The sequence below is a fragment of the Cydia amplana genome, chromosome 27 (assembly GCF_948474715.1).
Source record: "Cydia amplana chromosome 27, ilCydAmpl1.1, whole genome shotgun sequence".
In the NCBI taxonomy this organism is placed as follows: Eukaryota; Metazoa; Arthropoda; class Insecta; order Lepidoptera; family Tortricidae; genus Cydia; species Cydia amplana.
The window spans coordinates 4,353,292-4,377,624 of NC_086095.1; the positions used below are offsets into that span (position 1 = coordinate 4,353,292).

The 24,333-nt window shown below is 39.0% G+C and overlaps 1 protein-coding gene across 2 annotated transcripts in view; it reads left to right on the forward strand.

The window, feature by feature from the left end:
- The first annotated feature begins 614 nt into the window (after positions 1–614).
- Positions 615–24,333, forward strand: part of LOC134660584 (scavenger receptor class B member 1-like) — an 83,557-nt gene continuing 59,838 nt past the window's right edge. For both annotated transcript variants that reach the window (XM_063516363.1, XM_063516364.1), the window contains exon 1: positions 615–825. In XM_063516363.1, the coding sequence (XP_063372433.1) occupies positions 642–825 (184 nt within the window). In that variant the 5' untranslated portion in view covers positions 615–641. The remainder of the gene's footprint in view (positions 826–24,333) is intronic.

Below are 24,333 nucleotides of genomic sequence, written 5' to 3' on the forward strand. Positions count from 1 at the left end.
GGGAGGGGTAAAATCAGGTTCCCTAGTTAGTCATAGGGGTGACCGGACTGAAAAGGTTAGGAACCACTGCCCTAAGCACATCACTGTTAGTACTCGAGTTAAAATAATACCAATTAGAGCGAACTAATAGAATAGAATACTCACTAGATGGCATTTAAATCAATAAAGAAAAACTCAATGACATTGAAGTAACAGTTTTTCGATCAGGTCACGTGTCCGTCTTACGTCTTCCCCATCACAAAAAGTGCACAGCGCCGCTAAAGAAGTTTTCACTTCAAAAACCATAATATCAATATCCAGAGAGGAAAACTACGTTTGTATGGAGAAACGGCCTTCCCGTGCGAAGCCGGGCGGGTCGCTAGTACCCTATAATTCTCAACCGATGCGTTGCGCCTACACTATACCTACTTAGTAATAAGAACAACACTGTTGCATCTCACATATCAGTCAACTCGTAGTTCGTCAATTCAGTCTTCTCCTAACATCGGGCGCGGACGGACGCGTACGCCTATTTCATAGGTTTCATACCCACATGTCATTTCAGTTCATATTTCTTTACTAAAAAAAGTTTTGTGTTAAAAATGGGTGAAAAAATAGCACCAATTCTCGAAGAATGTCCTGATCATCAGGCACTTGGAAAAATGTCATCATCAGCACCAATGTTGGAAGAGAGGGGTCCTAGAATCCTGATTAGGGAGGATACAGTCCTGGCAGGGCTGAAGGGGTGTGCCGGGTGCGGAGGGGCCCATTTCACTTGCGCAGGAGTCACGAAACAGTGGTCGGCGTTGTGCTGGGGTAGACGAAGCGAGAAGAAATACTATTGTTGTGAGTACAGAGCTTTTTTATACAATACTAGCGACCCGCCCCGGCTTCGCACGGGTTAGCAAATTATACATAAACCTTCCTCTTGAATCGCTTTATCTATTAAAAAAACACCGCATCAAAATCCGTTGCGTAGTTTTAAAGAACTAAGCATACATACAGACAGACAGACAGCGGGAAGCGACTTCGTTTTATACTATGTAGTTATGAAGCAGCTTGCTTAGTAGTAGTATTAGTAGTAGTAAACTCTTATTTATTGTACAAAAAAACATATTAAAAATAACATACAATTAGTAAGAAGTACAAAGGCGAACTTATCCCTTTGAGGGATCTCTTCCAGTTAACCTTTGAGTAGAAATCTCTCTAATCGCAATCGGATCGGGGATCGTCTGAGTAATCGGTTACTTACTGTGGAATGTAGGCTATGGGCTATGGACTATGGAGTAGTGGCGGCGCGTCCGTAAAAGCCGATTCCCACCGACTTGCCTGTTTTTGGACGTTTGAGCAGAGTTGTAAAGGAAATATGTAAGCCAAAATTAAGCCAAATTAGCCCCGGCTTGCCCATGGATATGTTTGACGCGCCGCCACTGCTATGGACGCTTGGACCTTAAGAGTGTGTAAGGATGCGTTTCCACCAGAGATTTGCGAGGATGCGTTAGCGAGGGATGTGATTGCTAAGAATCAGTATAATCAGTTCATTTGTTTTCCTCGCTCAGCTTCTCTTTTTTAGCTAGGGTTCCGTACCTCAAAAGGAAAAAGCGGAACCCTAATAGGATCACTCGTGTGTCTGTCTGTGCGTCCGTCTGTCACAGCCTATTTTCTCCGAAACTACTGGACCAATCAAGTTGAAATTTGGCACACATATGTAAGTTTGTGACCCAAAGGTGGACGTATAACGTAAATAAATGAATTTTAAATATGGAGGATTTCAAATATATATTTTTTATAATTTTAGGATAAATAGTTTAGCAGATATTCAACAAAATAGGCAAAAAATGACCATTCCCCCCCCCCCTCCCCCTTATCTCCGAAACTAAAAACTTAAAAAATTAAAATTAAAATTTTGAAAACAATATACAAAATAGTTCTTTAGATTACAGGAAAACCTATTTATTAGAAATATACAGTCAAGCGTGAGTCGGACTTAATGTACAGAACCCTTGGAACGCGAGTCCGACTCGCACTTGGCCGGTTTTTTTTATTTTATTTCATCGCACATACCTGGTGAGAAGCGCGGTAAGCGCGTGCGACTTGCGGTCCGGAGGTCGCGGGTTCGAACCCCGGCTCGTACCAATGAGTCTTTCGGAACTTATGTACAAAATATCATTCGATATTTACCAGTCGCTTTTCAGTGAAGGAAAACATCGTGAGGAAACCGGACTAATCCCAATACGGGCCTAGTTTACCCTCTGAGTTGGAAGGTCAGATGGCTGTCGCTTTCGTAAAAACTAGTGCCCACGCCAATTACTGGGATTAGTTGCCAAGCGGACCCCAGGCTCCCATGAGCCGTGGCAAAATGCCGGGACAACGCGTGGAAGATGATGATCGCACATCCCTGGTGAAAAGTGTGGAAAAGTAGCCTTAGCGTGTTGCTGACCCTTTGTAAATTTTCAAAGGTTCGTTCTTTTTTGTCTTAACTTTTATACATTCTTCAAACAAATGCAGATCCCTCGCCTCAAACAGGTATATTTCTTTCTTAGGGCCACGTGCACTATTCCGCTAACCCGGGGTTAAACGGTTAAACCCGGAGTTACCAGTACAATTTGACACTGGGTTAGTGGTATGGTGCAAGGGCGCTTAGGGGTTAACCAGAACTTGCGATCAACAACATCTACTTACCTTACCCTAATTTAAATTATTTTCATCTGTACCACTATTATCAAAAATCTTGTTTGAACACGTCATACAATCGATTCTCAAGCGATGACTACATGATAAGGAAAATGAATGCTTTGAAAAATACTTTGTAAAATACCTAACCACGAAAACACATATATAGGCCTATGTACCTACTAATATATGTAATAAACGCGAAGTAACTCTGTCTGTCTGTTACCTCTTCACACTTAAACCGCTGAACCATTTAAAATGTAACTGGATATAGAGATATACCTATCTACCTAGCTAGCTATGATATATGGTAACTACCGTTTGGGGCCCGGGTAATCATCATTCCAACGCACACCAAGTCGCGGGTAAAAGCTAGTAATATATATTTCAACAGAAGAATACGTGTGAAATTCAATCTGATATATTAAATGGTGTGGTATATATATACTTTAGGTACGAGTGGTATGCGATGCGCCGAGTGTCAAAAGTCAACTGATTGCAGAGATATTTAGTCCGCGGTCTTATTACGTAGGTATATATGTATCTACATTACAAGCGGGATATATGTTCAGGAGAATTATTTAATTCGCAGTGTATTTACTCCAATTTAACTTTATATGCTGGAAATATATAAATTTAATAACAACACTTATGTGAGACACAAACATATTAAGAGCGCTCCCACAAGGAAAGTCGAAATAATGCAAAATTGATGATATTCCTCGATGACATTCAGTACTTTACGCTCATTATTAGAAATAATGAGTACTTGTTCCAGTAAAAGCGTCTTCTTATCTTTAGGAATTACTTTGTAAATATTAGAAAAAGGACTTATTAAATTAGTAATGATTTTTTTTCTGATGGTCGTTTCCAGAAAACCACGTCTAGTACTGAATTGTCAGCTCGTATTTGTAAATGTTGAGAAGTTTACTCTGGTAAAGCTGGCTATTTTGTATTACTAATACCCTGTACTTTAGGAATTACTTTTGACATCTTTCCTAAATACCTTTGAGAAAGAGAAAATCGAAGAAAAACAAACTCAATTTTCTCTCCGAAACAAGTGTCAATTCCTACGAAATTCTACTTAATATCGAAGTCATTTTCATACTCAAGCAATCTGCAGCGTTTGCTTATACTGTTGGTATACATTAGTGTTTATGAAATTCTACTATAATTTTTTGGCGATTTTTTGAAAACCTCTCTAATATTACCGATGACGCGCGGTCGTGAGCTCAGTGCCGCGGCAGAGCTTGTAGAGGTAGGACGTGTGTCGGTCGGCTCCGCACGTTTACAACGGCGTCGACGAGGTTTTTTATAGTTGTGTGCGGCAGGCGCCGTGTAAAATGCTATACTGTGTGCGTGACGCTGCGTGTAAACGGCGACTGAGAAACTTTGATCCTACTACTGTGTATTTGGTTTTATATAGTATAGTAATGCAACCGGACCGCATTAAAAATATTTGTAATGACCTGATATTTTATAGGTACTAAATGAAAAAAATGGCTGAATACAAATGTTTTTGATGACATCTCAGAATATACATATATAGGTCCACATCCACAGTATAGGAGTATAGGTCTGATGATGGAGCTGGAAGGTGGTCACCGGTACTAATCAAACATGTAACTAAACCACTTTGCGTTTGGGTTCGTTTGATTCCTCTCAACGAGATTTTTGACACAAGATAGAACTCAGGGTCTGATGATGGAGCTGGAAGGTGGTCAACGGTACCAGTCAACCACGCAACTAAACCACTTCGTGTTTCGGCTCGTTTGATTCGTCTCAACAAGACCTTTGACACAAGATAGGACTCAGGGTCTGATGATGGAGCTGGAAGGTGGTCACCGGTACCAGTCAACCACGCAACTAAACCACTACGTGTTTGGGTTCGTTTGATTCCTCTCAACGAGATCTTTGACACAAGATAGAACTCAGGGTCTGATGATTGAGCTGGAAGGTGGTCAACGGTACCAGTCAACCACGCAACTAAACCACTTCGTGTTTGGGCTCGTTTGATTCCTCTCAACGAGATCTTTGACACAAGATAGAACTCAGGGTCTGATGATGGAGCTGGAAGGTGGTCAACGGTACTAGTCAACCACGCAACTAAACCACTTCGTGTTTGGGCTCGTTTGATTCCTCTCAACGAGATCTTTGACACAAGATAGAACTCAGGGTCTGATGATGGAGCTGGAAGGTGGTCAACGGTACCAGTCAACCACGCAACTAAACCACTACGTGTTTGGGTTCGTTTGATTCCTCTCAACGAGATCTTTGACACAAGATAGAACTCAGGGTCTGATGATGGAGCTGGAAGGTGGTCAACGGTACCAGTCAACCACGCAACTAAACCACTTCGTGTTTGGGCTCGTTTGATTCCTCTCAACGAGATCTTTGACACAAGATAGAACTCAGGGTCTGATGATGGAGCTGGAAGGTGGTCAACGGTACTAGTCAACCACGCAACTAAACCACTTCTTGTTTGGGCTCGTTTGATTCCTCTCAACGAGATCTTTGACACAAGATAGAACTCAGGGTCTGATGATGGAGCTGGAAGGTGGTCAACGGTACCAGTCAACCACGCAACTAAACCACTTCGAGTTTGGGCTCGTTTGATTACTCATAACGAGATCTTAGACACAAGATAGAAGTCAGGGTCTGATGATGGAGCTGGAAGATGGTCAACGGTACCAGTCAACCACGCAATTAACTAAACCACTTCGTGTTTGGGCTCGTTTGATTACTCTCAACGAGATCTTTGACACAAGATAGAACTCAAGGTCTGATGATGGAGCTGGAAGGTGGTCAACGGTACCAGTCAACCATGCAACTAAACCACTTCGTGTTTGGGCTCGTTTGATTCGTCTCAACAAGATCTTTGACACAAGATAGTACTGAGGGTCTGATGATAGAGCTGGAAGGTGGTCACCGGTACCAGTCAACCACGCAACTAAACCACTTCGTGTTTGGGCTCGTTTGATTACTCTCAACGAGATCTTTGACACAAGATAGAACTCAGGGTCTGATGATGGAGCTTGAAGTTGGTGACCGGTACCAGTCAACCATGTAACTAAACCAATTCGTGTTTGGGCTCGTTCGATTCGTCTCAACAAGATCTTTGACACAAGATAATAGTGAGGGTCTGATGATGGAGCTGGAAGGTGGTCAACGGTACCAGTCAACCACGCAACTAAACCACTTCGTGCTTGGGCTCGTTTGATTACTCTCAACGAGATCTTTGACACAAGATAGAAGTCAGGGTCTGATGACGGAGCTGGAAGGTGGTCAACGGTACCAGTCAACCACGCAACTAAACCACTTCGTGTTTGGGCTCGTTTGATTACTCTCAACGAGATCTTTGACACAAGATAGAACTCAAGGTCTGATGATGGAGCTGGAAGGTGGTCAACGGTTCCAGTCAACCATGCAACTAAACCACTTCGTGTTTGGGCTCGTTTGATTCGTCTCAACAAGATCTTTGACACAAGATAGTACTGAGGGTCTGATGATGGAGCTGGAAGGTGGTCAACGGTACCAGTCAACCACGCAACTAAACCACTTCGTGTTTGGGCTCGTTTGATTACTCTCAACGAGATCTTTGACACAAGATAGAACTCAGGGTCTGATGATGGAGCTGGAAGGTGGTCAACGGTACCAGTCAACCACGCAACTAAACCACTTCGTGTTTGGGCTCGTTTGATTACTCTCAACGAGATCTTTAACACAAGATAGAAGTCAGGGTCTGATGACGGAGCTGGAAGGTGGTCAACGGTACCAGTCAACCACGCAACTAAACCACTTCGTGTTTGGGCTCGTTTGATTCCTCTCAACGAGATCTTTGACACAAGATAGAACTCAGGGTCTGATGATGGAGCTGGAAGGTGGTCAACGGTACCAGTCAACCATGCAACTAAACCACATCGTGTTTGGGCTCGTTTGATTCGTCTCAACAAGATCTTTGACACAAGATAGTACTGAGGGTCTGATAATATAAATTTATATATCAAAAATATTTTTTTATTAAAAAAATTATGCCGACTTAATATTGTCGATTTTGTTGAAAACAAAATTGCCTAAAATGTGACGTCACACCAGGGGGGTGGGGTTTGCAAAATGTGACCAAGTGTAACAAGGACGGGAGGGGTAAAAAAACCTAGAAATTCGTGTGACGTAATTAATGGATGATCCCTTAGTTGCATGGTTGACTGGTACCGGTGACCACCTTCCAGCTCCATCAGCAGACCCTGAGTCATATCTTGTGCCAAAGATCTTGTTGAAATGAATAAAACGAGCCCAAACACGAAGTGGTTTAGTTGCATGGTTTACTGGTACCGGTGACCACCTTCCAGCTCCATCATCAGACCCTGAGTATCACCTAGTGTCCAAGATCTTGTTGAGACGAATAAAACGAGCTCAAACACGAAGTGGTTTAGTTGCATGGTTGACTGGTACCGGTGCCCACCTTCCAGCTCCATCATCAGACCCTGAGTCATATCTTGTGTCAAAGATCTTGTTGAAATGAATCAAACGAGCCCAAACACGAAGTGGTTTAGTTGCATGGTTGACTGGTACCGGTGACTACCTTCCAGCTCCATCATCAGACCCTGAGTATCACCTAGTGCCAAAGATCTTGTTGAGACGAATCAAACGAGCCTAATCATGTTACTACATGGTTGATTGGTATCCGTGACCACCTTCATCATCATCATCAGGCTTCATCATCAGATGCTTAGTACCAGCTCGTTTCTAAACCCTCGTTGATACAAATTAAAGGTTTTATTATATAGCTAAAATAGTTTCACAATACAATATATGCAATGACGAAAAATGAAAATAAGCGAGTACCTAAGTAAGTACTTACGTATGATTTCTTTTTAGTAATAATGACCTACATAAGTATGTATATTTGCACTAGATTTAGTATTTTCGTACCAAATAACATTTTTAGGACTTTGATATTAAAGTACAGTTAGTGTTGTTATGGTTGATTTCAATATGCTTCACGATCGGATCAAGAATGTTTAATCCATCATTGTAGTGCGACCGAGGGAAAATGCGGTGGAACGGATCGGCGTACTGAGCTCGCGGGGCCTGCCGCAGCACGTAAAATACCTAAACTCGCTCATCCCCGAAATGTAATAGCACTCTTAAATTAAGGCGCAGACTGGCGCTGATGTCTGTGACGGAGAGTCTGTGCCGATCCGCCAACGTGAGGTCCCGATGATGCTACATGTCGAGCGATTTTCGACTTATAATATGCGAGTGACCTGTGACCCGTTTTAATATATATATTTTTTTATTTTTTTATTTATTTAGTAATTAAAACTTAAATCTAGGTTTTACCTAATGCGATAGATAAGCGACACACCAATAATCAAGAGTTATTGACAATATAAATAAAACTTTTAACTTGAAACTTAACATATCTAATATGCAAATATATGAGTTGCATAAAAAGGTCAAACGCAATTCACATCTGAATAAAATAAATACCAAAATCGACGATTTTGGTGCCAACTGTAGTTAGGTAGCTGAATAAATTTCCTCCAAGATAAGGAAGGTCTCCTAAGATAAGACCATATATTTTGACACCGCAACGTAGGACCTTTTTAATTTCTAACAATCGATTTCGTGTGCCTCCCTTCAATACATCTCCACTATTACGCATTTAAATTCTACTAGGTACTAGAATTGAAACCGAGTGGTCAAGTCACTAATAGTCACTATGAGAAATAGAAATTGGGAATCAATTTCTATTTCTCATAGTTCAAAAATATCTTAATTCGCCGTTTTCCACAGATTTTCGAGTGACAAAAAATCGAGCGCTCGAAATTCAAAATTCGGCCACAGGTATTCGGCGCCCAGTGCCATATTTAAAAAAACCGGCCAAGTGCGAGTCGCGTTCCAAGGCTTCCGTACATTAAGTCCGACTCACGCTTGACTGCACATTTCTAATAGATTTTCCTGTCATTTATAGGTAAAGAACTATTTTGTGTATTTTTTTCAAAATTTTAGACTCAGTAGTTTTGGAGATAAAGGGGGGAATGGTAATTTTTGCCTATTTTCTTAAATAACTGCTAAACTATTTATCCTAAAATTATAAAAAAAATATTTCAGATTCTTACATTTAATATGTAACACAATATAGTTTGAAAAACTTTTTTATTTTTATTTTCTCTTAGCCCCCAAAAATGGCCTCCATATTTAAAATTCATTTATTTACGTTCCACGTCCGTCTTTGGGTCACAAACTTACATGTGTGCCAAATTTTTACTTAATTGGTCCAGTAGTTTCGGAGAAAATAGGCTGTGACAGACGGACAGACAGACGCACGAGTGATCCTATAAGGGTTCCGATTTTTCCTTTTGAGGTACGGACCCCTAAAAACATCCTATATGTCCGGCCACGAAAGACATTTGAGGTTATGTCAATTTTATTATTGAATTCATGTTAACGGAGTCACTGAACTTGTTTTTTCTTCTTTATTGGTAAGGTTATTGACCCGAAAACGTGCTCGTATCAAGATCATACTATCCGCGTAATCTACAAACTTAGTTTAAAAAAACAGCAATAATCTTAAACTAACGCAAAAAAGCACTTAACCCTATAGGCAAAATTATAGCTAATTTAATTTTTTCGAAAACGGATACGATTTCGTAAACATTAAAAATTGTATTTTTTAGGGCATGAATTATTTAGTATTTAAAAAATGCAGCCATTATTTTTAGCTGATATTTAGTTGTATCTAGATATGAGCGCCGCGCCGGCGCGCCGCCGCCGCCGACAAAATTTTCGCGCCGCCGCCGCCGACGCTGCGCTATCGGCGTGGCATCGGCGTGACCTTGGTAGTTACTACTACTTTCAGAATCAGATAATATATTTTTAATCGAGTTTAGATCATTAACGGCGCCACTTCGAATAGTTTATAGGCATTCAAAAGGTATTTTAGGCCCGTATAATTCAAAAATATCGAAGGCAAATGCAAACTTATCTATCTAGTAACCGCGCTACTAGTCTTGGAGAAACGAAATTATTTAATATCAATTTTAACATCAATATACTTGTAATAGATATACTGATTTCCTTCCATTTTTATTGTGGAACGTTCCACATTACAATTTATAGGTTATATATATACACTAGATATATGTCAATCATAATGAAAAAATTAACTGTGATCAACTCTGGCTAACGTGAGACACGAACCCACATCTTTGGATTACCGATCCAATGCATAACTAATTTTGCCAGCTAACCATTCGTCATTTACCGCTACTTTAACCATTGCAAGCATTACCATCTTTAAAAGGTATAAAATGGGGTTAATTTTGAGATATTAAGCGTTTCCACGTTCAAACGTCCGGCCGTTGGCTTCGCACGGAAGGGCGCGGAATCGGGTCTCAATTAAACTTGGTCACTGTTCAAATTTCAAGCTTTGCTCTCTCGCAGCTCAATCTTTGGCCTTGCATCGCTCGCATGGAATTAAGCCGCTATCTGAACCTGCAAGTTTTTGGCCCTGTTTGGAGCTCAACTTTCGGCCTGTTTTAAAACGCTTGAGCATTGGTCCTTATCCGATCTTAGTTCCATTGCAGCTCGCCCTTTGGCGTCGCACGGATGCGCCTGCAGGAAAGCTCCAGATCTTTAACACTATGGCTTCAGTCTTTATCGGCCTTCACCCTCGCTCTGCTCTCTTGCAGCTCGGCCTCGCACAGAAGCGCGCCGCAATCGGAGCTCCGGGCGTTCGGCCGTTAGCCAAGCTTACACTTGGCGTTCGATTCTTAGCTGTATACTTACCTGCAGCTCATCCTCTGGCCTCGCATTGGGAGGCGTCGAAATCAAGTCTTTGGTGTTCGGCACATGGAGCTCGGCGTTGGACCTCACTTTTTGACATAAATCGGTTTTGTTGGGTCGATATTGGTTAATGACTCGATCGAAGGAGCTCGATTTTCTTTGGACTGTCGACAAGACGTTTCTCTGATACAGTCAATCCGCAATTTTTAACTTAGCACAAAAGATAAGGGCCTCGCTAAGATCTTCCGGACAGAGCCTCGCCAAGATTAAGACCGCCTCTGATGCCGCGCGATACCGCTTATCCACAGTTTATACGATATCAATTTTTTTCGTACCATTATTCAATAAATTATCCTTGAAAATAAAGAATGCATTTATTTCATCAATTTCTTACAGCAAAAACATGTTTATTCGGTAAAATTTTGGTTTGGATTCTGTTTTCATTAATCGAAGGTGTTTCAAGGTCACGCCGCCGATTCGCCGCCGCCGCCGACCAATTTTGACCGGCGCGCCGCCGCCGGCTATATGCCCATCGGCGCTCATATCTAGTTGTATCACGAGTCGATTATCACTACCTCGTTCCTTATACATACTACCTGGATATTCACGAATTTAAAATACAATAATATAATAATCACTGATTATGTACCTACCTTATACATACTTAACTTTTTTTTAAATGTTTGTTTTTAACTTACATCTCTGTGTCTTTAAATAATAAATGTTCTTATTATGCATTATGCGTAAATGCATGCGCGTGCTGCATCGCCTACAACATTGTAGGGTATTTATCCCTAACTTGTAGAGACAAATTCGACTTGATTTAATTACAACTCCCGACATGGCCAATATTTATAGAAACTTATAATGTGAGGATAAAACATCCTGTATATCATACATAAAAGTAGTCTTATTCCGTACAGCTAATATGATTGCTGGTATCCATTGTTCGTGCAGGCGCACGTTGCACGTGCATGCTAAAAAAGTGACGATACCTACTCATAATGTGACCTAACTCGAAAGTGACCTCCTAAGAAAGTGACATACTCCGCCTAAACTCCACAAAGGCCATAAGCGATCAAGATTATCTTGGAAATTGTTCTAGAAAGTAGCTATTGTATTACTATTTTTCAAATTTTATTGCGTTCGATTTACAAACCTTCAAGAATAGAGCGTACACCGACTTTAAAAGCCGGCAACGCACTTTCAACCGTTTGCAGGTGTGCATGGGGGATGGTATCGCTTACCATCAGGCGATTCGTCTACTCGTTTACCTTGATATCATACAAAAATATTTGTTATGTCATGAATTCTCAAGAAAGAATGTGCAATTACGTCTCAGATAGTACAAGTGCCAGATTTTTTGCTATCCGTAGTGACCTTGAGTACAAATTTAGACCTAAATGAAATGAAATTGTTTCATTTCATTTTAGCTATATTTTTAATACTTTGTCATATTAGTACTATATCTTATTTATTTACAATAGAGTTCCCAAAAGAGTTGATAACATGCATAACATGAACTATGTCTAGCATGATTAAGAATCCATACGACAGTAACAGTATGCACACTTACGGCTCACCTTATACTAAACTGAATTCTGTTTATATATTAGGTGAATATAATTCATTTTTAGTTTAGGGTGGCCCTTTATGGAATTACCCTAGTACCAAATAAAAAATATGATATCCGCGGTCGAGAGGACGCACAGTCGCACATATCCATCTCGATCACGCTAACGCTCAGTGAGAGTGAGAGAAGCACACAAACCTACTGGGCCTTAACTATGGCAAGTAAACAACGACGATGTGTACTAGCAATTTTCAATTTCGGAATTGTCAATGTCAGACGACAATTGGCAGTGAAACAGGGGCCAGGTGCCATTCACCCCATCACCTACCAATTGAATTTTTATTTTAAACTGTTCATACATACAAACATACATACATATAATCACGCCTATTTCCCGGAGGGGTAGGCAGAGACCACGGATTTCCACTTGCTACGATCCTGACATACCTCTTTCGCTTCCGTTACTTTCATAACATTCCTCATACACGGTCGCCGGTTTAAGGTGCTCTTGACCTGGCCTTTCTTCAGGATTTCCCCGATCTGATCGGAGAAAGTCCGCAGAGATCTACCCCTTCCAACTCCCTCTTCTACTTCTCCCTTATACACTCTCTTTGTTAGCCTCCTTTCACTCATTCTTTCCACGTGTCCAAACCATCTCAAAGTACCTTTCTCAATTGTTGTCACTACATCTTCGTTCAGCGGCGGTAGCACGGTTGCATTTTTATCGCTTGTCACCATACCTGTCACGTTCTAACAAGTATGTAAGGGGTCATCCATTAATTACGTCACACGTTTAGGGGGAGGGAGGGGGTCAAGAAAATGTGACATGGGGGAGGGGGGAGTCACAAACATTGTGATGTCACTTTAACTTCATCAGTAACCGAAAATTAATTTATATTTTTTTATTCGCTGTACAGTTAAATAATGAGATTTTGGATGTAACTTTCGTTGTGTTATAAAATTACTAATATTTATATGTATATCAAAAATATTTTAGTATTAATAAAATAATGCCGAGTTAATATTGTCGATTTCGTTGAAAACAAAATTGCCTAAAATGTGACGTCACACCAGGGGGGGAGGGGTTTGCAAAATGAGACCAAGTGTGACAAGGAGGGGGGAGGGGTAAAAAAACTAGGGCTCGCGGTCGTGTCCGTGATTCGTGAACCCGTAGCCGTGCGCCCGGTTTCGTGAATCACGGCAACGGTTTTCTGGTCCGTTCCGCACGTGACATTCGGTTACGTGAAATTAGGGTACGTGAATCCGTGTAGGCGTGATCACGGCTTCACGTATCTTAAGAACACGCCGGTTCGGTCCGCCCGCAACATTGAGTGAAGATACGATGCGGTCTCTAAAAAAATACCACGAATTTGTAAAACAAAACATCGCGGTCACTTCTTTCAACTTCACAAACAAAAGGTAAAGCCCACAAGTACTTATGTATATTGTTTGTTACATTTTAATAAGTCGCTCGCAAATCTTATTATCTTTGTCTGCACGTGCAACTGCACTTCTTATCTACAAAAAAAAAACCCGGTAGGTTAATTGGCTTAGCTTGTTAGTCATACAATAAATAACAATAATATGTCATTATTACCTTCAATCTAGAAATAAACAGTACTCTTTAATGTGCCGAAAGTTCGAAACTGATAAGAACTGCAGCTGCGTACTTTTTTTTCCGTGGCCCCGTACATGTGTTTTTGTTGAATTTGTTTACCTGTATTACCTTTATCATACCTACCGAAGATTTGCAGAAATTTACCCTTTTGTTTCTTTGAATTAGGATTGCCTTGTTTATATGTGACGTTCCACGGCAAAAGGTACCTTATGGTACTTGGCGCTTACGTCGCATAGCGCCCCAATGATAATAGCGCGCGGCGGCGGAGCAGCGTTAATAATAGCGTAAGCGCCAACGGCCATAAGGTACCTTTATCCGTGGGACGTCACATATTTAGGCTACGTTATATTCTTTGATAGTAGCAAGCTTTTACAAGTATGTTTCATTCATTTAATTAATACTTAACAGAAAAAATGTCTTCTCTTGATTTAATAATAACAACCAGTAGCATAGCGTTGCTTAAGTTCATAATTATAATGATACTTACTAGGGAGTTTTACACCTTATATTTATATTAGTGCAATGCAACGGGCAGGTGGCTAGTTTTGACTAAAATCAATAGCTGATTATACAGAAAACAGAATAACCCCATAAATTATTTAGATATACCTAACCATTATATTCAAATCGATGCAAAAAATACAATTTAAGTTTAATTCACACGTAAATGTTTGTCCGACGAACGTCCCTTATTCAATATACTAAGTGGTAACTCAATTCAATAGTACTTAGTCCTTATTTATTTTTCTCCCGGGCGTGTCGAACCTACGAGACGTGCGATAAGTATCCAACGGAACCGAGCCCGAAGCTCCGCACACGAACGCAGGTACGGGCTACGTATGATGGCGTGTCACGGCGTGTCACGTGAATCCGGACGCGAACGCAGGTACGAGGTACGTACCTTGCCATGTTCGTGAAATTCGTGATCTTAGTACCGCCGGGCTTAAGAACCCGTAGCTACGGATCGGCGTGTATCACGGATATCAGGAGCCCTAAAAAAAACCTAGAAATTCGTGTGACGTAATTAATGGATGATCCCTAAGTGCGAAAGTGACGGGCATAGTGACAGGCGATAAAAATGGAACCATGCTGAGGGCCTACCGCGAACCTCGTTCGACGTGTTGGCTCTATGTCGCACTTGTAAATTCGTACGTATGTGTGACAGGGAGGTAGCACGTCGAACGTTGGTCGCGGTAGGCCCTCTGCGCCCGCAGTCCACACTTTTCCTTGTCACACTGTTCTTAATTCTACCTTGTAATCTCACTACACACACACACACACACACACACACACTTCTCAACGCTCTCATTTCCACTGCATTAACTTGGCTTTGCTTAACACAGCCAAACAGGCCACAAATTTCCATCATATAAAGCTGGTAGTACCATCTCGACTATATCGGGTCGTCCGCGGCCTGGGAACGAAAACATAAAATACCCGATAGTCGGGGTTTCGGCACTGAATGTGTTAAACTGTTCACAGCTAGGTACAATAGTCAAAAAAATACTTTATCACGAATTTGACTTAATTAAGTGGATGACAAATGATAATAGTGGGGTCAGTTAAAAGTGTTATTAATACATTAATACGGATGAATTGGTTATATCTATCTATATATATAAATGCAAGTGTCCTGACTGACTGACTGACTGACTGACTGACTGACTGATTCATCAACGCAGAGCCGAAACTACAAAAGCTAGAAAGTTGAAATTTGCACACTAGGTTGAATTTGTAAAGTGTACAAGAGATAAGAAGCGATTTTGAAAAATTCAACCCCTAAGGGGGTTAAAAAGGGGATGAAAGGTTGTATGGGGTGCAAGTTTTATTTCAAGCGAGGAATTTGAAACTTTGTAAAAATGTACTATATTAAAAAACAAGAAAATTAATTTCTGCGTTTTCGAAAATTCATCCCCCAAGGTGGTGAAAAAGGGGTTGAAAGTTTGTATGGAGATCAAATATTTTTGTGAGTGTTGGACTTGAAACTTTGTATATGGGGATATTATTATAAGACGGGAAAAGTAATTTCAGCGTTTTTGAAAATTCATCCCCTAACAGGGTTAAAAAGGGGTTGAAAGTTTGAATCCATTACAAATGCTTTGAAACTTCTTAGAAAGGCATAATAGCCGATGACAAAAAAAAGTAATTGCGACGTTTTAGGTAATTCAACCTCTAAGGGGGTAAAAAAGGGGATGAAACTTTGTCCTGGGGTGCAAATTTTATTTTAAGCTAGGACATTGAAACTTCGTAAAAATGTACTATATTAAAAAACAAGAAAATTAATTTCTGCGTTTTCGAAAATTCATCCCCCAAGGTGGTGAAAAAGGGGTTGAAAGTTTGTATGGAGATCAAATATTTTTGTGAGTGTTGGACTTGAAACTTTGTATATGGGGATATTATTATAAGACGGGAAAAGTAATTTCAGCGTTTTTGAAAATTCATCCCCTAACAGGGTTAAAAAGGGGTTGAAAGTTTGAATCCATTACAAATGCTTTGAAACTTCTTAGAAAGGCATAATAGCCGATGACAAAAAAAAAGTAATTGCGACGTTTTAGGTAATTCAACCTCTAAGGGGGTAAAAAAGGGGGTGAAACTTTGTCCTGGGGTGCAAATTTTATTTTAAGCTAGGACCTTGAAACTTCGTAGAAATGTACTATATTAAAAAACAAGAAAATTAATTTCTGCGTTTTCGAAAATTCATCCCCCAAGGTGGTGAAAAAGGGGTTGAAAGTTTGTATGGAGATCAAATATTTTTGTGAGTGTTAGACTTGAAACTTTGTATATGGGGATATTATTATAAGACGGGAAAAGTAATTTCAGCGTTTTTGAAAATTCATCCCCTAACAGGGTTAAAAAGGGGTTGAAAGTTTGAATCCATTACAAATGCTTTGAAACTTCTTAGAAAGGCATAATAGCCGATGACAAAAAAAAGTAATTGCGACGTTTTAGGTAATTCAACCTCTAAGGGGGTAAAAAAGGGGATGAAACTTTGTCCTGGGGTGCAAATTTTATTTTAAGCTAGGACATTGAAACTTCGTAAAAATGTACTATATTAAAAAACAAGAAAATTAATTTCTGCGTTTTCGAAAATTCATCCCCCAAGGTGGTGAAAAAGGGGTTGAAAGTTTGTATGGAGATCAAATATTTTTGTGAGTGTTGGACTTGAAACTTTGTATGTGGGGATATTATTATAAGACGGGAAAAGTAATTTCAGCGTTTTTGAAAATTCATCCCCTAACAGGGTTAAAAAGGGGTTGAAAGTTTGAATCCATTACAAATGCTTTGAAACTTCTTAGAAAGGCATAATAGCCGATGACAAAAAAAAAGTAATTGCGATGTTTTAGGTAATTCAACCTCTAAGGGGGTAAAAAAGGGGATGAAACTTTGTCCTGGGGTGCAAATTTTATTTTAAGCTAGGACCTTGAAACTTCGTAAAAATGTACTATATTAAAAAACAAGAAAATTAATTTCTGCCTTTTCGAAAATTCATCCCCCAAGGTGGTGAAAAAGGGGTTGAAAGTTTGTATGGAGATCAAATATTTTTGTGAGTGTTAGACTTGAAACTTTGTATATGGGGATATTATTATAAGACGGGAAAAGTAATTTCAGTGTTTTTGAAAATTCATCCCCTAACAGGGTTAAAAAGGGGTTGAAAGTTTGAATCCAATACAAATGCTTTGAAACTTCTTAGAAAGGCGTAATAGCCGATTACAAAAAAAAGTAATTGCGACGTTTTAGGTAATTCAACCTCTAAGGGGGTAAAAAAGGGGATGAAACTTTGTCCTGGGGTGCAAATTTTATTTGAAGCTAGGACCTTGAAACTTCGTAAAAAGGTATTAAATTAAAAAACAAGAAAACTAATTTCAGCGTTTTTAAAAATTCATCCCCCAAGGTGGTAAAAAAGGGGTTGAAAATTTGTACGGAGATTTTTTGAGAGTACGGGACTTAAATCTTTGTATTTGGGGATATTATTAAAATACAGGAAAAGTAATTTCAGCGTTTTGTAAAATTCATCCCCTAACAGGGTTAAACAGGGGTTGAAAGTTTGAATCCATTACAAATGCTTTAAAACTTCTTAGAAAGGCATAATAGCCGATAACAAAAAAAAGTAATTGCAACGTTTTTGGAAATTCAACCCCTAAGGGGGTTAAAAAGGGGATGAAAGTTCGTCTTAGGGTGCAAATTTTATTTTAAGCTAGGAACTTGAACCTTTGCAAATAGGTATTGAATTAAGATACAAGAAAACAAATTTCAGCGTTTTTAAAAATTCATCCCCCAAGGTGATAAAACATGGGGTTGAAAATTTGTACGGATATCAAATATTTTTGAGAGTGCGGGACTTGAATCTTTGTATTTGGGAATATTATTAGAAGAAAGGAAAAGTTATTTCAGCGTCTGGTAAAATTCATCCCCTAACAGGGTTAAAAAGGGGTTGAAAATTTGTATGGCGTTCAAATTTTATTTTAAGCTAGGAACATGAAACTTCAAAAAAATATATGTTATTAAAATACAAGAAAACTAATTTCAGCGTTTTTGAATATTCATCCCCTAAAGTGGTGAAAAAGGGGTTGAAAATGTGTATGGATATCAAACATTTTTTCGAACGCGGGACTTGAATCTTTGTATTTCGGGATATTATTAAAATACAGGAAAAGTAATTTCAGCGTTTTGTAAAATTCATCCACTAACAGGGTTAAACAGGGGTTGAAAGTTTGAATCCATTACAAATGCTTTGAAACTTCTTAGAAAGGCATAATAGCCGATTACAAAAAAAAGTAATTGCAACGTGTTTGGAAATTCAACCCCTAAGGGGGTTAAAAAGGGGATAAAAGTTCGTCTTAGGGTGCAAATTTTATTTTAAGCTAGGAACTTGAAACTTTGCAAAAAGGTATTGAATTAAGATACAAGAAAACAAATTTCAGCGTTTTTAAAAATTCATCCCCCAAGGTGGTAATACATGGGGTTGAAAATTTGTACGGATATCAAATATTTTTGAGAGTGTGGGACTTGAATCTTTGTATTTTGGGATATTATTAGAAGACAGGGAAAGTTATTTCAGCGTTTTGTAAAATTCATCCCCTAACAGGGTTAAAAAGGGGTTGAAAGTTTGTATGGAGTTCAAATTTTATTTTAAGCTAGGAACTTGAAACTTCGTAAAAATATATGTTATTAAAATACAAGAAAAGTAATTTCAGCGTTTTTGAATATTCATCCCCTAAAGTGGTGAAAAAGGGGTTGAAAGTTTGTATGGATATCAAACATTTTTTCGAACGCGGGACTTGAATCTTTGTATTTCGGGATATTATTAAAATACAGGAAAAGTAATTTCAGCGTTTTGTATAATTCATCCCCTAACAGGGTTAAACAGGGGTTGAAAGTTTGAATCCATTACAAATCCTTTGAAACTTCTTAGAAAGGCATAATAGCCGATTACAAAAAAAAGTAATTGCAACGCTTTTGGAAATTCAACCCCTAAGGGGGTTAAAAAGGCGATGAAAGTTCGTTTTAAGGTACAAATTTTATTTTAAGTTAGGAACTTGTAACTTTGCAAAAAGGTATTGAATTAAGATACAAGAAAACAAATTTCAGCGTTTTTAAAAATTCATTCCCCAAGGTGGTAAAACATGGGGTTGAAAATTTGTACGGATATCAAATATTTTTGAAAGTGCGGGACTTGAATCTTTGTATTTGGGGATATTATTAGAAGACAGGAAAAGTTATTTCAGCGTTTTGTAAATCCCCTAACAGGGTTAAAAAGGGGTTGAAAATTTGTATGGATATCAAACATTTTTTCGAACGCGGGACTTGAATCTTTGTATTTCGGGATATTATTAAAATACAGGAAAAGTAATTTCAGCGTTTTGTAAAATTCATCCACTAACAGGGTTAAACAGGGGTTGAAAGTTTGAATCCATTACAAATGCTTTGAAACTTCTTAGAAAGGCATAATAGCCGATTACAAAAAAAAGTAATTGCAACGTGTTTGGAAATTCAACCCCTAAGGGGGTTAAAAAGGGGATGAAAGTTCGTCTTAAGGTGCAAATTTTATTTTAAGCTAGGAACTTGAAACTTTGCAAAAAGGTATTGAATTAAGATACAAGAAAACAAATTTCAGCGTTTTTATAAATTCATCCCCCAAGGTGGTAAAACATGGGGTTGAAAATTTGTACGTATATCAAATATTTTTGAAAGTGCGGGACTTGAATCTTTGTATTTGGGGATATTATTAGAAGACAGGGAAAGTTATTTCAGCGTTTTGTAAATCCCCTAACAGGGTTAAAAAGGGGTTGAAATTTTGTATGGAGTTCAAATTTTATTTTAAGCTAGGAACTTGAAACTTCGTAAATATATATGTTATTAAAATACAAGAAAACTAATTTCAGCGTTATTGAATATTCATCCCCTAAAGTGGTGAAAAAGGGGTTGAAAGTTTGTATGGATATCAAATATTTTTTCGAACGCGGGACTTGAATCTTTGTTTTTCGGGATATTATTAAAATACAGGAAAAGAAATTTCAGCGTTTTGTATAATTCATCCCCTAACAGGGTTAAACAGGGGTTGAATGTTTGAATCCATTACAAATGCTTTGAAACTTCTTAGAAAGGCATAATAGCCGATTACAAAAAAAGTAATTGCAACGTTTTTGGAAATTCAACCCCTAAGGGGGTTAAAAAGGGGATGAAAGTTCGTCTTAGGGTGCAAATTGTATTTAAAGCTAGGAACTTGAAACTTCGTAAATAGGTAGTTAGGTAGTAGGTTTTATTACTGAAAATCTTCTAAGGGGGTTTAGAGGGATTATATCGAGGACAATTTTATTCAGTTAGGGGCTTGAAACTTAGTAGGTTGTGAAAGACAAGTCTCATGCATTGTATAATATTAATAATTAAGAAATGATTAACCGTCCTACCGCAATCTCTTGCTGCATAATGTTCTAAGCTAATGTAGAATATATAACCACCAATATACAAATCCACGCGTACGAAGTCGCGGGCAACAGCTAGTACTTATAATAATTTTATTTACTTAAGCTAAATTTTTTCACCACGCCATTTTATCCACATGTGTGGTAAAGTAATCAAATGCAAATTTTGAGTTGTTTCCTTATGGTGGCTGGTAGAATTGACCTTTAAAAGAAAAAAACCGGACAATTGCGCGTCGGATTTGCCCACCGAGGGTTCCGTACTTTTTAGTATTTGTTGTTATACCGGCAACAGAAATACGTCTACTGTGAAAATTTCAACTGTCTAGCTATCACGGTTCATGAGATACAGCCTGGTGACAGACAGACGGACAGTGGAGTCTTATTAGTAATAGGGTCCCGTGTTTACCCTTTGGGTACGGAACCCTAAAAAAGTAGCTGATTCGACTTATCGGTCTAACACCCTATTAAATATCTAGACACATTTCTAGGAGCCTGCACTAAACTTTTAATTGCCACTTCAGCTTGGCTAATTGTTGACCGCTGTAACCCACTTAATTAAACACCTTATATCATTAAAATAAGGTCTAAACTGCCAGTTCACGTTTGCATATCGCAAGTCATATAGTACCTACGCGTCAACATGGGAACAGTGAATGATTAGTCGTTAGGAGACTGAGTATGAAACGTGACTTCAAAACGACGGATACTTACTTTTAAAAAACAACGGGTTGCACTCAGGGAGTGCCGGCAGAAGTGAAAACTCAATGACTAGTGCAAAATGCACTATGCTGTATAATGGAGGTTAACGCTATCTAGCGTTAGCTTTAATTACTTGAATCCACTAAGCACATCACTCTTATTACTCGAGTTATATTAATACCAGTTAGAGCGAAACTCACTAGAATCACTAGAAAGGCTTGGAAATGTAACTTTATAACACCTGTATGTAAAACCCTTTTTATGTGCAAATAAATGATTATGATTATGATGGCATTTAAATCAATAAAGAAAAACTCAATGACATTACATGTAACTGTTTTTCGATCACGTGACGGTCACGTGATCGTCTTACGCTGTCTCGAGTTTATATTAATAAAACATTTTTTTCCCCACCTCAAAAAGTGCATCATCAGATCAGCTCGATGGTACCATAATATTGCATTGTCACCTGACTTACATGTGTATGCAAAATTTCAGCTCAATCGGAAACCGGGAAGTGGATCAAATTTAACTTGCAAGATTCCATTACATTTTAGTTACATACAGGTCGAGTTCCTATGGCCACCTCCTGTCTCCATCATCAGATCAGCTCGATGGTACCATAATATTGCATTGTAACCCGACTTACAAGTGTATGCAAAGTTTCAGCTCAATCGGAAACCGGGAAGTGGATCAAATTTAACTTGCAAGATTCCATTACATAGTTACATACAGGTCGACCTAATAAAAGCTTGTTAAAAACAGAGCATAACAAGTGTAACGCTGTGCTGTTTACCGCCTGATACCTAATAATACCTGCCTATAGCTATAGATAATTATAATACATCCGAACAATTACATCTTCAGTAATCTTCACTAAGACATTGATGCTAATAAGGTACTATCAACAAAATTAACCCTTACACTTTCAATTGAACCCTATCACATTGAAATAAAGTTCAAATTCATTGTGGGAGATATTCGAGTATTCCTTCTGCCTTGTCTTATAAAGGCTCAATTTTAATTGACAACTTTTAAACCTTATTTCAAAAGAATAAGGTCTACAGATGATCAGTTAAGTATCTGTTACAGTACTGCAGTTAGTGTATGACTGGACTTCCTCGTGTCTGCGGGTAATTATAGATCGCCGCTGTAGAGTTGCTAGCCAAGTTTTTGAAAAAATCTTTTTAAACTTTTAAATGGGTCGATCGCAGATTTTAATAGGTATGTACCACGGGCGACAGTTCATTCCACAGTTTATTATTGACGTGATAACGTCTCATAAATCGATGAACTCCGGTAGCATGCACGAAAAAGTGTCACGTTGTGGACAGATCTCCATGGTAACGTTGTGGACGGATCTCCATGGTAACGTTGTGGACAGATCTCCATGGTAACGTATAAAAGTATGCAATTTTTCATCAATGTTTTCTTATGACGTTATCACGCAAAATAATCGTCCGTAAACCGACTTTACAGACAACCATATTTTTTTAAATTTCAAATTCTAGTTAAAGTAAACGTACTAGTGCTCGACATGCTAATTCCCAATAGATGACACCCTGCTGTCACCTCTATTGACAATGACTTAAGTTTCAAGATTACGTGTACTGGGACCGCGTCGAGGACCAGTACGTTTACCTTACTACCACTAGGTCGAGTGGGGTATCATTTCAAAGAGCTTAAGCTGTACAATTTGTCGATAGATGGCATTGTACACAATTAAACTTTCGTGTTTATAGTTACATGGGATAAAAGTTTGCACGGAATCCTCATTTGTGACGTTCCAAGGGAAAAGGTACCTTATGGCACTTGGCGCTTACGTCGCATAGCACCGCAATTGTATTGGAGCGGCGTTAATAATAGCGTAGGCGCCAACCGCCATAAGGTACCTTTACCCGTGGGACGTCACATTTATTTTTGATATTAATACCTTTCATCGAACAGGGCCCAGGGGCCCGTTTCTCAAAAGCTTGTAACTTGTAATACAAGTGGAAGTCTCTTTCTAACAAAAGCTGTCAAAAAGGGACTTCCACTTGTATTACAAGTTACAAGCTTTTGAGAAACGGGCCCCAGGTCAGAATAAAAGTTATGCCACTTTCATTACATTTAAACAGAACTTGGCGGCATTTTCCACTAGAAAATTTTATTCAGTAAATATGGGGCATTATCTATGAAAAGGGACCTTATTGTCGATGGCGCTTACGCCGCACAGCGTCGCGCGGCATTATATTTATATCGGAGCATCGTTAATAATGGCGTGACCGCCATCGACAATAAGGTCCCTTTTCATAGATAACGTCATATATAATCACATGGTGTTAAGAACAGTTTCTCATGATTAAAGGGTTTCGTGTGACTCGGACACTGTTTTCCATCTCAAGGAAGGATAATAATATGAGAATTTTGCACAGTCGCCATCAGATATATCTGAGCGGCCAAGGTGTTCACAATATCTGAACACGCACTCTAACGCCCTGACAATAGAGGCGTGTTCAGGTTCAGATATTTGTGAGCGCCTCAGCCGCTCCGATATATCTGATGGCGACTGTAACATCGCCCAACTGACAGTTCGTAAACCTTATTACAAAAGGCATAAGGCCCACCGATGGACAGTAAAGGGGCTCACTGATTACCGTAAAATGGGGTGAGTAGGATTAGCGGGGAGAATTGGGTTATGAATGGGGAGAGAAGGGATGAAAGGGGGGTGAGATGGGATTTTAAAGCTACAGCTACAAAAATAATGTATTCCAATTTAAAAAGGAGCTATAGTAATATTCATAATAAAAAAATCGATCCAACAATTTTCCAAAATCACCTTTGTATGAAATCCCATCTCACCCCAATTACGAGGGACTACGGGGTGAGGTGGGATTTCCTGTTCGTCAAAGTTATGAAATGGAACTACCCACAATAAAATAAAAAATAAAATACAAACGTCCGAAACACTTATTATACAGGGTGGCCAAAAAGTCGTGGATCAAACGAAACAGGGAGATAAAGGAGGTAATTTCCAACAAAAAATCTTTCTACAGCATGGCCATAACTTCATTGCACGAAAAGTTATGATTTTTTTT